The 13,426-nt window shown below is 40.9% G+C and overlaps 1 protein-coding gene across 3 annotated transcripts in view; it reads right to left on the bottom strand.

Annotated features, from left to right (window-relative positions):
- Positions 1-12,693, bottom strand: part of LOC135513389 (solute carrier family 12 member 7-like) — a 46,324-nt gene extending 33,631 nt beyond the window's left edge. For all 3 annotated transcript variants that reach the window (XM_064936329.1, XM_064936316.1, XM_064936323.1), the window contains exon 1: positions 12,456-12,693. In XM_064936329.1, coding sequence (XP_064792401.1) covers positions 12,456-12,573 — 118 coding nt within the window. In that variant the 5' untranslated portion in view covers positions 12,574-12,693. The remainder of the gene's footprint in view (positions 1-12,455) is intronic.
- Positions 12,694-13,426: the final 733 nt, after the last annotated feature.

Below are 13,426 nucleotides of genomic sequence, written 5' to 3'. Positions count from 1 at the left end.
TGACCAAACTCTTTGACAAAGTGCAATTTATAAATGGAAAAAAGGGATGACTGTCTCTTGACACTGAGTCTGTTTTTCCTGAATGGAAGAACAATGTGGGAAACATACTGTACGTTTAATAGAGAGCTTTCAAGCATCACAAACAAACATCCTTTTCCTGAAAGGAGGACTATTTCCACACAAAAAGGGCTCCAACAGTCCACTTGCGTCATAACCTTTTGACATCCTGTACGCCACTAAATATCTGGGATAGGAACCTGGAGGGGAAGGGGATTATAAGGGGATTGTGGGAAATGGAACACTAGGGCCTAGGAAACAAACGTTGTCTCAATTTACTCTCATTCTCTCTGGTTCCTTTCGCAGAGTAACCTAGATAAATTAATAATAACTATGTTGTTATCTGCTCCGATCACATGACATACAGCTATTAGGTACAGCTGAGTAGACCATGTCTACAGTAAAGACAGATATTCGCTTATCTGACATATGACAACAGTATGATGTAACACCATGCAGAACACCATAAGACTATATGATAACAACTACCAGTATGTTCAATTACTGTAAACAAGATATCCAACATAATGTAGGTTCACTGAGAACAAAATATTGTATATCTTCAACCCAGAACAACATAACACAACAGTTGAATGCCCCAAGGGAATAGGCTAATTATTGAGTGTTAAGCTCAATTCACACTACAGAGATGGAGGACTCGGAGTGTAGCATAGCATTGCAATGTCGTTTTTCATCACAAAAGGGTGACTCCTTGTAATACGCTCCTTTGAGGTCGCTTCGGACGGCGAATTTGATTTTGGACACTGACATGACATTTTTGTATTTTGTGTTCGATCATAACATTCGGTTTCGGAAAGTGAGCATAGCTGTATTGAGAATGAGGTAGCCATGGCAGGTAGCTCAGATGGGAGTAAGTCTGACATGGATGAAGGTAGTAGGATCAGTGATGAATCTATCTACACAACTGTACAAGGAAAAAAATGCATTTTAAGGTTATAGTTTATTGAGATGCATGAATACACCACACCAAAGACAGTCATGAAGATGACAAAACCTATTCCTGCTCAGGAGACTGAAAATATTTAGCATGGGTCCTCAGATCCTTAAAAGGTTCTACAACTGCACCATCGAGAGCATCCTGATGGGTTGCATCACAGCCTGGTATGGCAACTGCTCGGCCTTCGACCACAAGGCACTACAGAGGGTAGTGCGTACGGCCCTGTACATCACTGGGGCAAAGCTTCCTGCCATCCAGGACCTCTATACCAGGCGGTGTTAGAGGAAGGCCCTAAAAATTGGTCAAGACTCCAGCCACCCTAGTAATAGACTTTTCTTCTCTGCTACCGCACGACAAGCGGTACCAGAGTGTCAAGTCTAACTCCAAGAGGCTTATAAACAGCTTCTATCCCCAAGCCATAAGACTCCTGAACATCTAATCAAATGGCTATCCAGACTATTTGCATTGCTCCCCCCTCCCCCCCATCAGGAGTTACAGAAACTGGCAGCAGTGTCCAGAAAAGGCCATCTATGACATCGTGCCATGGGTGGTATTCCTCCTGATAAATGTCTCCCGTTTTGTCTGGGACATGATGATGTATACTGAACAAAAATATAAACGCAACTGAGTTACCGTTCATAGAAGGAAATCAGTCAATTGAAATATATTCATCAGGCCCTAATCTATGGATTTCACATGACTGGGCAGGGGCGTAGCCATGGGTGGGCTTTGGAACCAGGCCTAACCAATCAGAATAAGTTTTTCCACACAAAAGGGCTTTATTACAGACAGAAATACTCCTGAGCACCCCCACTCCATTTGTTCTCGAGTGAGACAGAGCACCCTACCCCTCAAAACTGCTGCTATGTGCTTTTTTCTTATTTACACTTTAGGTGGTGGGTAATTTACTGGGGTTATTTTGCATGTTTTTTTTATATTTACTTATTTTCTCATTCACATGTTAAGGTGTTAGGTAATTTATTGCTGTTTACTTTGTGTTTTTTCTCTTATTTCCCCTTTCATCATACTTTTCACCTGTGTATTACATTGTGTTTTATATTGGACCATTTTCCTCCTGATATTTCCGCTTAAAAAAATCTAAAAGGTCTGCAAATGTCTTTGTCTGGTTATTTGTACTTGTAGCAGAACATATTACTGTTCTGAATCAGTCACTTAAACTTGAACTGCTTTGTACATGAGCTGTGTACAGTTTAAGTCAAACACTTAGGTTGGAGTCATTAAAACTCGTTTTCCAACCACTCCACATTTTTGTTAACAAACTATAGTTTTGGGAGTTGGTTAGGACATCTACTTTGTGCATGATACAAGTATTTTTTCCAACAATTGTTTACACAGAGATTATTTCACTTATAATTAACTGCATCACAATTCCAGTGGGTCAGAAGTTTACATACACTAAGTTGACTGTGCCTTTAACCTCTTGAAACTCTAGGGGCGCTATATCATTTTTTATAAAAAGAGCGTGCCCGTTTAAAATATTTTGTCACAAAAAGATGCTCGACTATTATAATTGGTAGCTTTGGAAAGAAAACACTTTTCTGCAAAAGGCTAGAACGTGAGCTTCAAAAACCAAGATGAGACGGCATCCAGGAAATTTGTTGAGTCTGTTTTCCATTGTCTCCTTATATGGCTGTGAATGAGAGGAGTAAGTACTGCAGCATTGTGGATGTATATCATTGGAAGATTGACCATAGAGACCACATTTACCAGGTGTCCGCCTGAATCCTGCGCCGACCAAAAGTCAGCTGCAAGTATTTTTCAAACTGCAGGCTTCCACAACGATATATCAATGAAGAGATATGTGAAAAACACCTTGATTCAAACATTTGCCATGTTTCGGTCGATATTATGGAGTTAATTCAGTTTGGAGTTGGTGACTGAATTTTCGGTTTGTTTCGGTAAAATGTGATGTACAAAACATTTCTCCCTACACACAGACGCTTTCCAGGAAAAACTGCGCATTTGGTATGTAACTGAGAGTCTCCTCATTGAAAACATCCGAAGCTCTTCAAAGGTAAATGATTTTATTTATTTGGTTATCTGGTTTTTGTGAAAATGTTGCGTGCTAAATGCTACTCAAAATGCTAAGCTAGCACATACTCTTACACAAATTAGTCAATTGCTTGGTTCAAAAGCATATTTGAAAATCTGAGATGACAGTGTTGTTAAGGGCTAAGCTTGAGTTTATTTTCATTTTATTTGCGATTTTCAGAAATCGTTACGTTACATTATGCTATGACTGGCTATAACTGAACAACAAAGCGGAGCGATTTGTTTAATATTTTTTGAAAAACTGCACATTTGCTAGTAACTGAGAGTTCCTCATTGAAAACATCCGAAGCTCTTCAAAGGTAAATGATTTTATTTATTTGGTTATCTGGTTTTTGTGAAAATGTTGCATGCAAATGCTACTCAAAATGTAAACTAGCTTAGCATCTCTTAGAAGCATTTTTGAAAATCTGAGATGACAGTGTTGTTAAGAAAAGGCTAAGCTTGACTGTTTTCAGAAATCGTTAACGTTGCGTTATGCTAATGAGCCTGAGGCTTTAAACATCCGGGATGGGAGTTTCAAGAAGTTAAACAGCTTGGAAAATTGCAGAAAATTATGTCATGGCTTTAGAAGCTTCTGATAGGCTAATTAACATAATTTTAGTCAATTGGAGGTGTACCTGTGGATGTATTTCAAGGCCTACCTTCAAACTCAGTGCCTATTTGCTTGACATCATGGGAAAATCCCCCCCAAAAACAGCCAAGACCTCAGAAAAAAACTGTAGACCTCCACAAGTCTGGTTTATCCTTGGGAGCCATTTCCAATCACCTGAAGGTACCACCCACATTCATCTGTACAAACAATAGTACACAAGTAATAACACCACGGGACCACGCAGCCGTCATACTGCTCAGGAAGGAGACGCGTTCTGTCTCCTAGAGATGAACATACTTTGGTGCGAAAAGTGCAAATCAATCCCAGAACAACAGCAAATTACCTTGTGAAGATGCTGGAGGAAACAAAAGTATCTATATCCACAGTAAAACATGTCCAATATCGACATAACCTGAAAGGCCACTCAGCAAGGAAGAAGCCCACTGCTCCAAAACCATCATAAAAAAGCCAGACTATGGTTTGCAACTGCACATGGGGACAAAGATCGTACTTTTTGGACAAATGTCCTCTGGTCTGATGAAACAAAAATAGAACTGTTTGTTTGGCCATAATGACCATCGTTGTGTTAGGAGGAAAAATGATTATGCTTGCAAGCCGAAGAACACCATCCCAACCGTGAAGCACGGGGGTGGCATCATCATCTTGTGGGGGTGCTTTGCTGCAGGAGGAACTGGTGCACTTCACAAAATAGATGGCTTCATGAGGTATGAAAATTATGTGGATATATTGAAGCAACATTTCAAGACATCAGTCAGGAAGTTAAAGCTTGGTCGCAAATGGGTCTTCCAAATGGACAATGACCCCAAGCATACTTCCAAAGTTGTGGCAAAATGGCTTAAGGACTACAAAGTCAAGGTATTGGAGTGGCCATCACAAAGCCCTGACCTCAATCATATCGATAATTTGTGGGCAGAACTGAAAAAGCATGTGAGAGCAAGGAGGCCTACAAACCTGACTCAGTTACACCAGCTCTGTCAGGAGGATTGGGCCAAAATTCACCCAATTTATTGTGGAAAGCTTGTGGAAGGCTACCTGAAACGTTTGACCCAAGTTAAACAATTTAAAGGCAATGCTATCAAATACTAATTGAGTGTATGTAAACTTCTGACCCACTTGGAATGTGATGAAAGAAATAAAAGCTGAAATAAATCATTGTCTCTACTATTATTCTGACATTTCACATTCTTAAAATAAAGTGGTGATCCTAAACTGACCTTAGACAGGGACTTTTTACTGGGATTAAATGTCAGGAATTGTGAAAAACTGAGTTTTTGGCTCGGTGTATGTAAACTTCTGACTTCAACTGTAGATGAGGTTCAAGTCTTGGGGGTCCTTATTGTCTACAGCTGGACAGTCATTCTCAACCATGTACCATAGCAGGAAGGTCTCCATTAAAAGGTCACTTCACATGACTATGTACAACCTTGTATTATGTTAATTAGGTAAATGGCTCCAGGGTCTAGCCTTATTGTCTACAGCTGAACAGCCATTCATTGAAAGGCCACTACACATAACACAAGGTTAGGTAAATTTCACAAGGGTCTAGCCTCCAAAAAAGATATTACAAACTAAAACACAAGGATAAAGTAACTGTCATTATGGTAGACTATGTGATTTGTAAAGTGTAAATAAGTAAAACAGCCAAATCCAACTTCAAACCAAAGTGTGGAGCTCACAACATGACATATAAAACAGTAATCAACCAGAGGAAGAGAACATATGTGTACATGTTTTGCAAAACACACTCCAACATTTACTGTAGGGTGTCACGCGTGATCGCAGCATCCTAGAAAGACACTTGACCAGCTGGTGTGAGGATTTAGTTCTCTAGGTTGTTGCGCACGTCTATAGCAACACTGGTTGCCCTGTCTGCCGACATGTTTCTTGAGTCCAGGTAGCTGGTGTCCCCTTCTGCCACCTATCTCCACTCTCCTTGACGCAGGTCCCCAGTCGTTGTGGAGTGGTCAACAAACGTGGGGTGGATGTACAGTGTTGTCAGTGTCCGTAGTGTCTGTGGTGCAAAGGTAGTTGTGGAGGGCCATGCAGGCCTTCACAATGGCTTCAGATTTCTCTGAGGCAAGCTCAAGAGCTCGTCCCAGGACCCTCCATATTCCAGCAAGGATCCCAAAACCTTTCTCTGAAATTCGTCTGGTTCTTGAGTGGCGGTAGGAACATGAAAGCTATCAAATGTGTACTGTAACAACTGTGTAGCCTATGCTTTGGACATACTGTAGGCCCCCATCCTCTTACTCTTTTCACATCATATGTATAGTCATATGTATTTAGTGTATCTTACCTGGATATGGTCACATCAGGTTTGATCTCAGAGGGAATGCCTCATCTACCACAAAGACATATGGGCTCTGTGTTTGGGTCCCCAGAAAGCACTCTGGTCTTGGTAGCGGCAGCTGGAATGCAATGAGTTGGGACTTTCTTCGTGAGAAGATTCCCACATCTCCCTTCCGACCATGTCGATCATGGTGAAGCGCTACCTTGCTTTGCAGACTGCCATCAGGACTATAGAGGAAAAGCTCTTGTAGTTGTAGTACTCGCTGCCTGAGTTCGCTGGAGCTCCGAATATGTTTTCCGTCGACAGCTCCTGCACAAAACGGATCATTCCAACGATCCCCAAACTCTCTGACGATTTCTGTCCATTTTGCCACGGAAGGATAAGCAACAAAATCCTCCTTCAGGACATGCCAGATAGCCTGGCACACTTCTGTGAAGATGGTACAACCTGTAAAGATTCCTAGCTTATATCTTGCAGCAAGACACAGACAGCCATTCTGCAGCACTTACGGGCAAGCTGTAAATTTGTCGTGTGAGATAAAGGGCAAGCCGCTGAAGCAAGTTGTCAAATCTGGCAACCGACATCTGAAAGTATTGAAAAGGTCTTTCCTCGTCAATGTTTCACATAGGTTGGACAAGAGACATGAATTCTCCATCGTCCTCTCTTAGTAAGAGCAGTTCAACTCGCTGTTCAAGCTCTAGCAATTGCAATTCGTAGAGAGACATGTTTGCATGTAGCTAGCTAAATAGTATTCGTCAACAAAAAGGCATATTACACCGGACCCGGAAGTTTAAATGTTGTTGCTAGCTACAGTTAAAGTGCCTCGGACCCTCTTGCTTGGTAAGCTACTCTGGCTCCCCCTAGTGGATATACACTACACAAGGACTCTCTTGCCCCGTAAGCTACTCTGGCTCCCCCTAGTGCACATACACCACACAAGGACCATCTTGCTTGGTAAACTACTCTGGCTCCCCAAGCCCCCTAGTAGATATGTACTACACAAGACAGACGTCCTCTCTGGGTGGAACGCAACGACGATGTGGACAAAAGAGAGCGCTGCCCCCAAAAACCTGGTTCCCCCCTTACACATGCATGCACGTCTATCGACCTTTAGGGAGCTTCAGGGTGATTGTGTGTTGGCCCGCAGTGTCCTGTGAACAGGATTTCAACAGCCCCAGTAATCAATTTATGTTGAATGCCTTACTCTTATTTCTGTCTATGTACAGTCGTGGCCAAAAGTTTTGAGAATGACACAAAAATGAATTTCCAAAGTTTGCTGCCTCAGTGTCTTTAGATATTTTTGACATATGTTACTATAGAATACTGAAGTCTAATTACAAGCATTTCATAAGTCTCAAAGGCTTTTATTGACAATTACATGACGTTGATGCAAAGAGTCAATATTTGCAGTGTTGACCCTTCTTTTTCAAGACCTCTGCAATCCGCCCTGGCATGCTGTCAATTAACTTCTGGGCCACATCCTGACTGGTGGCAGCCCATTCTTGCTTAATCAATGCTTGGAGTTTGTCAGATTTGTGGGTTTTTGTTTGTCCACCTCACTTTTGCCTTATGGCAAGGTGCTCCATCATGCTGGAAAATATATTGTTCGTCACCAAACTGTTCCTGGATGTTTGGGAGAAGTTGCTCTTGGAGGATGTGTTGGCACCATTCTTTATTCATGGCTGTGTTCTTAGGCAAAATTGTGAGTGAGCCCACTCCCTTGGCTGAGAAGCATGCATATTCACTCACACCTGCCTGCTTCCATTCCTCAGCAAGCTCTGTACTGGTGTTGCCCCAATCCCGCAGCTGAATTAACTTTAGGAGAAGGTCCTGGCGGTTGCTGGACTTTTTTGGGCGCCCTGAAGCCTTCTTCACAACAATTGAACCGCTCTCATTGAAGTTCTTGATGATCTGATAAATAGTTGATTTAGGTGCAATCTTACTGGCAGCAATATCCTTGCCTGTGAAGCTCTTTTTGTACAACACAATGATAACAGCATGTGTTTCCTTGCAGGTAACCATGGTTGACAGAGGATGAACTATGATTCCAAGCACCACCCTCCTGTTGAAGCTTCCACTCTGTTATTCGAACTCAATCCGCATGACAGAGTGATTTCCAGCCTTGTCCTCGTCTACACTCACACCTGTGTTAATGAGAGAATTGCTGACTTGATGTCAGCTGGTCCTTTTGTGGCAGGGCTGAAATGCAGTGGAAATGTTTTTGGGGGGATTCAGTTAATTTGCATGGCAAATAGGGAATTTGCAATTAATTGCAATTCATCTGATCACTCTTCATAACATTCTGGAGTATATGCAAATTGCCATCATACAACCTAAGGCAGCAGACTTTGTGAAAATTAATATTTGGGTCATTCTCAAAACATTTGGCCACAACTGTAGGATAAGAACCTACAGTAAATTAGTGCAGAGACAACATTTCTCACAGAAATTTATTGAAAGATCACATTGTAAACAAACAGTGTGGTTAGCCTGACTGTAACCACAGAGCCCCTCTATCTTCTCTAGGAACACAGACACAGAAAAACAGATATGTCCAACAGATGGTAATCTCATCCTCATCCCAAGTCTGAAATTGTCTGAAATTGTCTGATGTTTAATTGGCATGTCAATGGAGGTAGTTTTCAGAACAGGAAGCAACTTAAAGTCAAAATAATTAGCATGTAGCCTATCGTGGTTCTGTAGCTCAATTGGCATCCTAAATTTCCAAAAAGGAAGTAGGCCCAACTCTTCCTCATTGATAAACACAATTATGAATGACAGGGATAACTGTCCTGTCTTGTCCAGACAAGCCACACACACTGGCTCAGACTCAGGCTCAGGCTCACTGAATTAAATCAACAGAGAATCAAATATGTTCGGAAATCCACATACTGGATTAGAAAGACAGGCTTGATTGCAACCAACAGGCAGAACTTAACACGCTCAAGGTTACTACTGGATTTCTTAAAAACGAAAGATTACATGCACCTGCAGGGTAAACTAAGCATGATTGCAACTAGAAACCCCAAGGACAAACCAGCAGATCAGTTGATCTCTCGTTGTTGTTACCGTGTCAAGTGATTATGATACCAGACAGCTGGTCTAGATTCTCTACTCCCGCTCCCATTGAAATATCAACCCAGTAGGAGCATCGGAAACCGTAAGGCTGATGAATGTAAAAATACTTATTTAAGTATAAAAATATAGAAGCAGTAGGTCTATATTCCTTAAAAAGTTTCACTTTAAATGGCAAAATAATATAATATATGCCATTCAAAATAATAAGAGTAGAACATTAGTTTTCCATTCACACAATGTGTTTGGTAAATTGCTTCAGTTGATTTGCTGTGGTACATGAGGAAATACTTCATTTCAGTTGAATGGGATGATTGTCAAATAGATAAATCGCCCGTAGAATGCTCATAAAGTAGGACTAAATTGTTCTGATGATAATACTAACCAGAGGGCGAAATAGTCTGGGGCTGCAATCAAGACTAAAAGACATCCTCGACATCTGCGTTAGGAATGGTAAATTCCTGGCTAATGTTGGTTGAAATTGAGATCAGCTATGCGGGTGATTTTAGAGCATATTGATGGTTTAAGTAGAGAATAACTGGCGATAATCTGGTGGCTTTCAATGGTTGCAATTGGCCCACAGGTTTTATGACTTTGGTGAAGTAAAGTTTTATGACAAAACAAAAAAGCATTTATGGACAGTATACAGTATTTAGTGCATTTCAAGGAGAGACCCATAATGTCAGTTAAAGAAAAACTATTCTGTGAAGCTTTACTCTGAGGCAGCCCATTTGGAAAAAAAGTTGTTTATACTGGATGTATTTTGTGGAGACAGCACTGTGTACAGGTACTGTTGGCGTGAGAACATAGAGGAGAGCACATGATGTAACATAGATAGAGCTGGTATTCTGGGACTGAGTGGAGCATTCCTACTGCTGACTACAGCCAAAGTGACCACAGCCCATAGCCTTCCCTTACATGTATCCTGTGTGACTCATACTGTACTGCCTTTACAAACAGCAGCCAGAAAGGTTAAGAGCTCCACTCTCAGTGACACTGGGAATGTTAATCTGCAGCTAGATTTAAATGGACCATTTCTTAGTATTAAAGAAAGGTTTGTGTTTCACTTTACTCAATTTGGCACTACAATTGCCAAAAACCAAGTACTGTAAATCCCATAGAATTTTACTCCCAAAATGATCATACACAAGCGCTAGTTCTACCTTCCTCGATTATCTTTTGTACTGCTCCTGACCTCTCTGACCCCTCCTTACCACTTTGTGAGGCCAATATTGTATTCTAATATCTCATATCCCCACTCAGGCAGCAGTGGTGGCACCTGGAAGCTAAACTCACTTAACTGAACTGGCCAGAGGGAAAGTAACAAATCGCTGCTTGCTCAATCATAAAGTAGGATGGCCCTCTTTGACGTTGCGTAAAACGAAACACTGCCTTTAATTCATTTATAAAGCCAAAAGAAGTATGAGTTACCATACCCAATCACAGGGATGGCTAACTCTGGAAATTCCATCTGTTGCTACAGACTTTTAGTTTCTTCCCACCCAATGTATGGAACAATCCTCAGAGTTCCCTACAATTGGATGTTCTGGTGCCTTTTGGGCAGTTCAGTGTTGATTGAGGACCTCTTTGTTGATGTGATTGTTTTTCTTGAGTGTGTTTTGTATTTTTGCATTATATAATTATATAATGATATCATTTTATAACGTACTGTAAAATACTATATTAAATACTAAAATGTTATCCGCAAAAAAAACACTGTAGTAAATACTACAGTATTGTCTGCAAAAACACTACAGTTTCCGCAAAAACACTACAGCTTTGTAACTATAGTAATACCACAGTATTTACTTTGAATATACCCCACCAACCATATCCTAATTTGTGCCACCCATGAGTGGAAAACCTACATGCCAAGTATAGACCATATATTGTGTTCCTTACAGGTTCTTACAGTTTTAAAAAACCTTTATTTAAACTAGACAAGTCAGTTAAGAAACAATTCTTATTTACAATGACAGCCTAACCCGGACGACGCTGGGTCAATTGTGCGCCGACCTATGGGATTCCCAATCACGGCCGGTTGTGATACAGCCTGGATTCGAAGAAGGGACTTTAGTGATGTCTCTTGCACTGAGATGCAGTGCCTTAGACCTCTGCGCCACTCGGGAGAAGAGCAGAAGCTCTGAACTATCCGTTCAGACTCTTATCTTCCGATAGGCTATGGAAATGTGCTCTTTTACTATTGTCCAGTAGGTTTCCTCAATGAAAAAGCCCCCACTTCTATGTCAAAGATGATAAAATAAAACACTATAGTAAATACTACAGTTATGTCCACAAAAACATAAAAAACTATAGTATATACTATAGTATTTATCTAGAGTAATACTAGAGTATTTATACTATAGTACAGTCATGTAAGCAAAACACTACAGTAAATACCACAGTCATGTCCCAAACACGACAGTATATACTAAACACTACAGTAAATACTACAGTTTTTTTAATGTGGGAAGAGTTTGTTCAGAAAAACATAGGAAGACACCCACGCAAGCACAAACACATCCACACACTCCAACAAACAAACATCTGGGGTATATAATCCCCCCCGTGAATAGATATCCATTCCATACAAAGTCAGTGAGGGCTGACAGCAGACAATCAAAAAGGCCTCTTTTCTCAATAAATATATTTTTTAAGCTACACAAGTGAAAAAACACCTCAGAATCTGAGATTACTACGGTTTTACAAGAATGCCATGTGCAAATACTAAAATAGTTTTGTTACAGTAGTAAAGAGCAGACAGTCAGCCTGTGACATTTCAAAAAAACTAACCCTAACCCACTCTCTCTTCCAACAGGAAGAGAACAGTGGAGCTCTACTGGTTTACAGCAAGTTAATACTTGACAGACAAGTGGCATTTTGGCAGTGACTTCCACTGTGGAATGTAAGGCTGAGAAACCTTGGAAGAGAACAGACTACTAATCCATATTGATTTCACATTAAGAGGAAGAAAGATGTGTGAATGAATTGAGTGAGTGAAAGAGTGAGAGGTGGAAAGAGAAAGAGAGAGAGCAAAAGGCAAGGAAGATCTCAGAAAGCCCTCACTTGTTTTTGTTTCATTTCAGGAATTGATTTCTTGTCAAAATGACAAAAAGTTCAAAAGTTTGCTCTTGTCATAGAAGGTATGTCCGTCTCCTTAGGACAGAGAAAAATAAACAAACAAACAAAGCCATATATCATATCAGAATTCTGTAAGTCAAGGGCAAGTTAGCTTTGGGACACAATATTCGGAGTCTGTGTATTGGTCGGACTCCCTGAGGAATGTTGTGTTCCAAAGCTAAGTTAATGTCAACATGTTCAGCTGTTCTACAGATTCTACTCTGCTTGTCTGAGCCTGTCCTGAAAACGTCAACATAGTGTGCCCTCACCTGAGTAGGACCGTCGGGGAGAAATGTCTTCTTCATCTTCCTCACTAAACACACCTTCGAGAGTTGACTTCCCGGCCCCGCCATCCTCTACAGGAACCACAGTGAAGTTGGTGGGCATTTTATCCCCTCACCGCATTGGCTCTATTCTGAGAAAGTAAACTACTCTAGTCCCTCTCACCTTTTCAAGGCACAGTTCGAAGTGCTATCTAATTCTGTCTCTCTCACCTCTATTGCTTAGATTCTGTCCCCATGTGACCAGGTTCTCTCCAAATAAGGAGTGTTCTACAACTCCTCCCCCAGAGAAAGTCCTCCTTCCTTACTCCACTCAACCTCATCCCCATCTATGCTATAGCACCTACAATAGACAAGACTCCTAAAGTCACAGGGGGCACCTCTTCCTGAACAACTCTCCCTTTACTGAAAAAAGCCCTTTATTTGTAACTTACATTGTAGAACTATGGTACAGTGACACAGGATTTTGTCTTCCTTCCTATATCTTACCCCCTTTGTAGGCCAGTAGACTACTACATATTAGCACTGGTAAACACAGTGTAGTTTCCTTCACACAGAGTAAAGCCTGCTGGGTAATTCAGAGGTGTTGAATGCTAAACTGACCCTGCCAGTCGAGAGAGAGTGGAGAGTGGCCCCCTGGGATAAACGGCAATAAACACAAAAGGCCCTATAGGCAACACATGGAAATCACATCAGCCTGAGTGTGCCCCAGAGAAAACATATGGAACAATTGGAAAAGATAAGGATTTAAAAGACCAAAGGCTATTAATGACAATGAAGATTATGGAAAAACCATACGAATAACATTAAACACCACAAAAAAGTAATAATCTCAAATCTACTACTGGGTGATTTAACTGACATTTTAAAATACATCTTCCAGTAATCATTGCTGAGCCATTTTTTGTTGAGACAATTTTTACATTCAGCATTACTCCATCAAGGGAGATATAGTATTC

This window comes from Oncorhynchus masou, chromosome 3, assembly GCF_036934945.1.
Source record: "Oncorhynchus masou masou isolate Uvic2021 chromosome 3, UVic_Omas_1.1, whole genome shotgun sequence".
In the NCBI taxonomy this organism is placed as follows: domain Eukaryota; kingdom Metazoa; phylum Chordata; class Actinopteri; order Salmoniformes; family Salmonidae; genus Oncorhynchus; species Oncorhynchus masou.
Note: the sequence above shows the minus strand (reverse complement) of the source record. Positions and strands in the feature narration are given on the sequence as shown.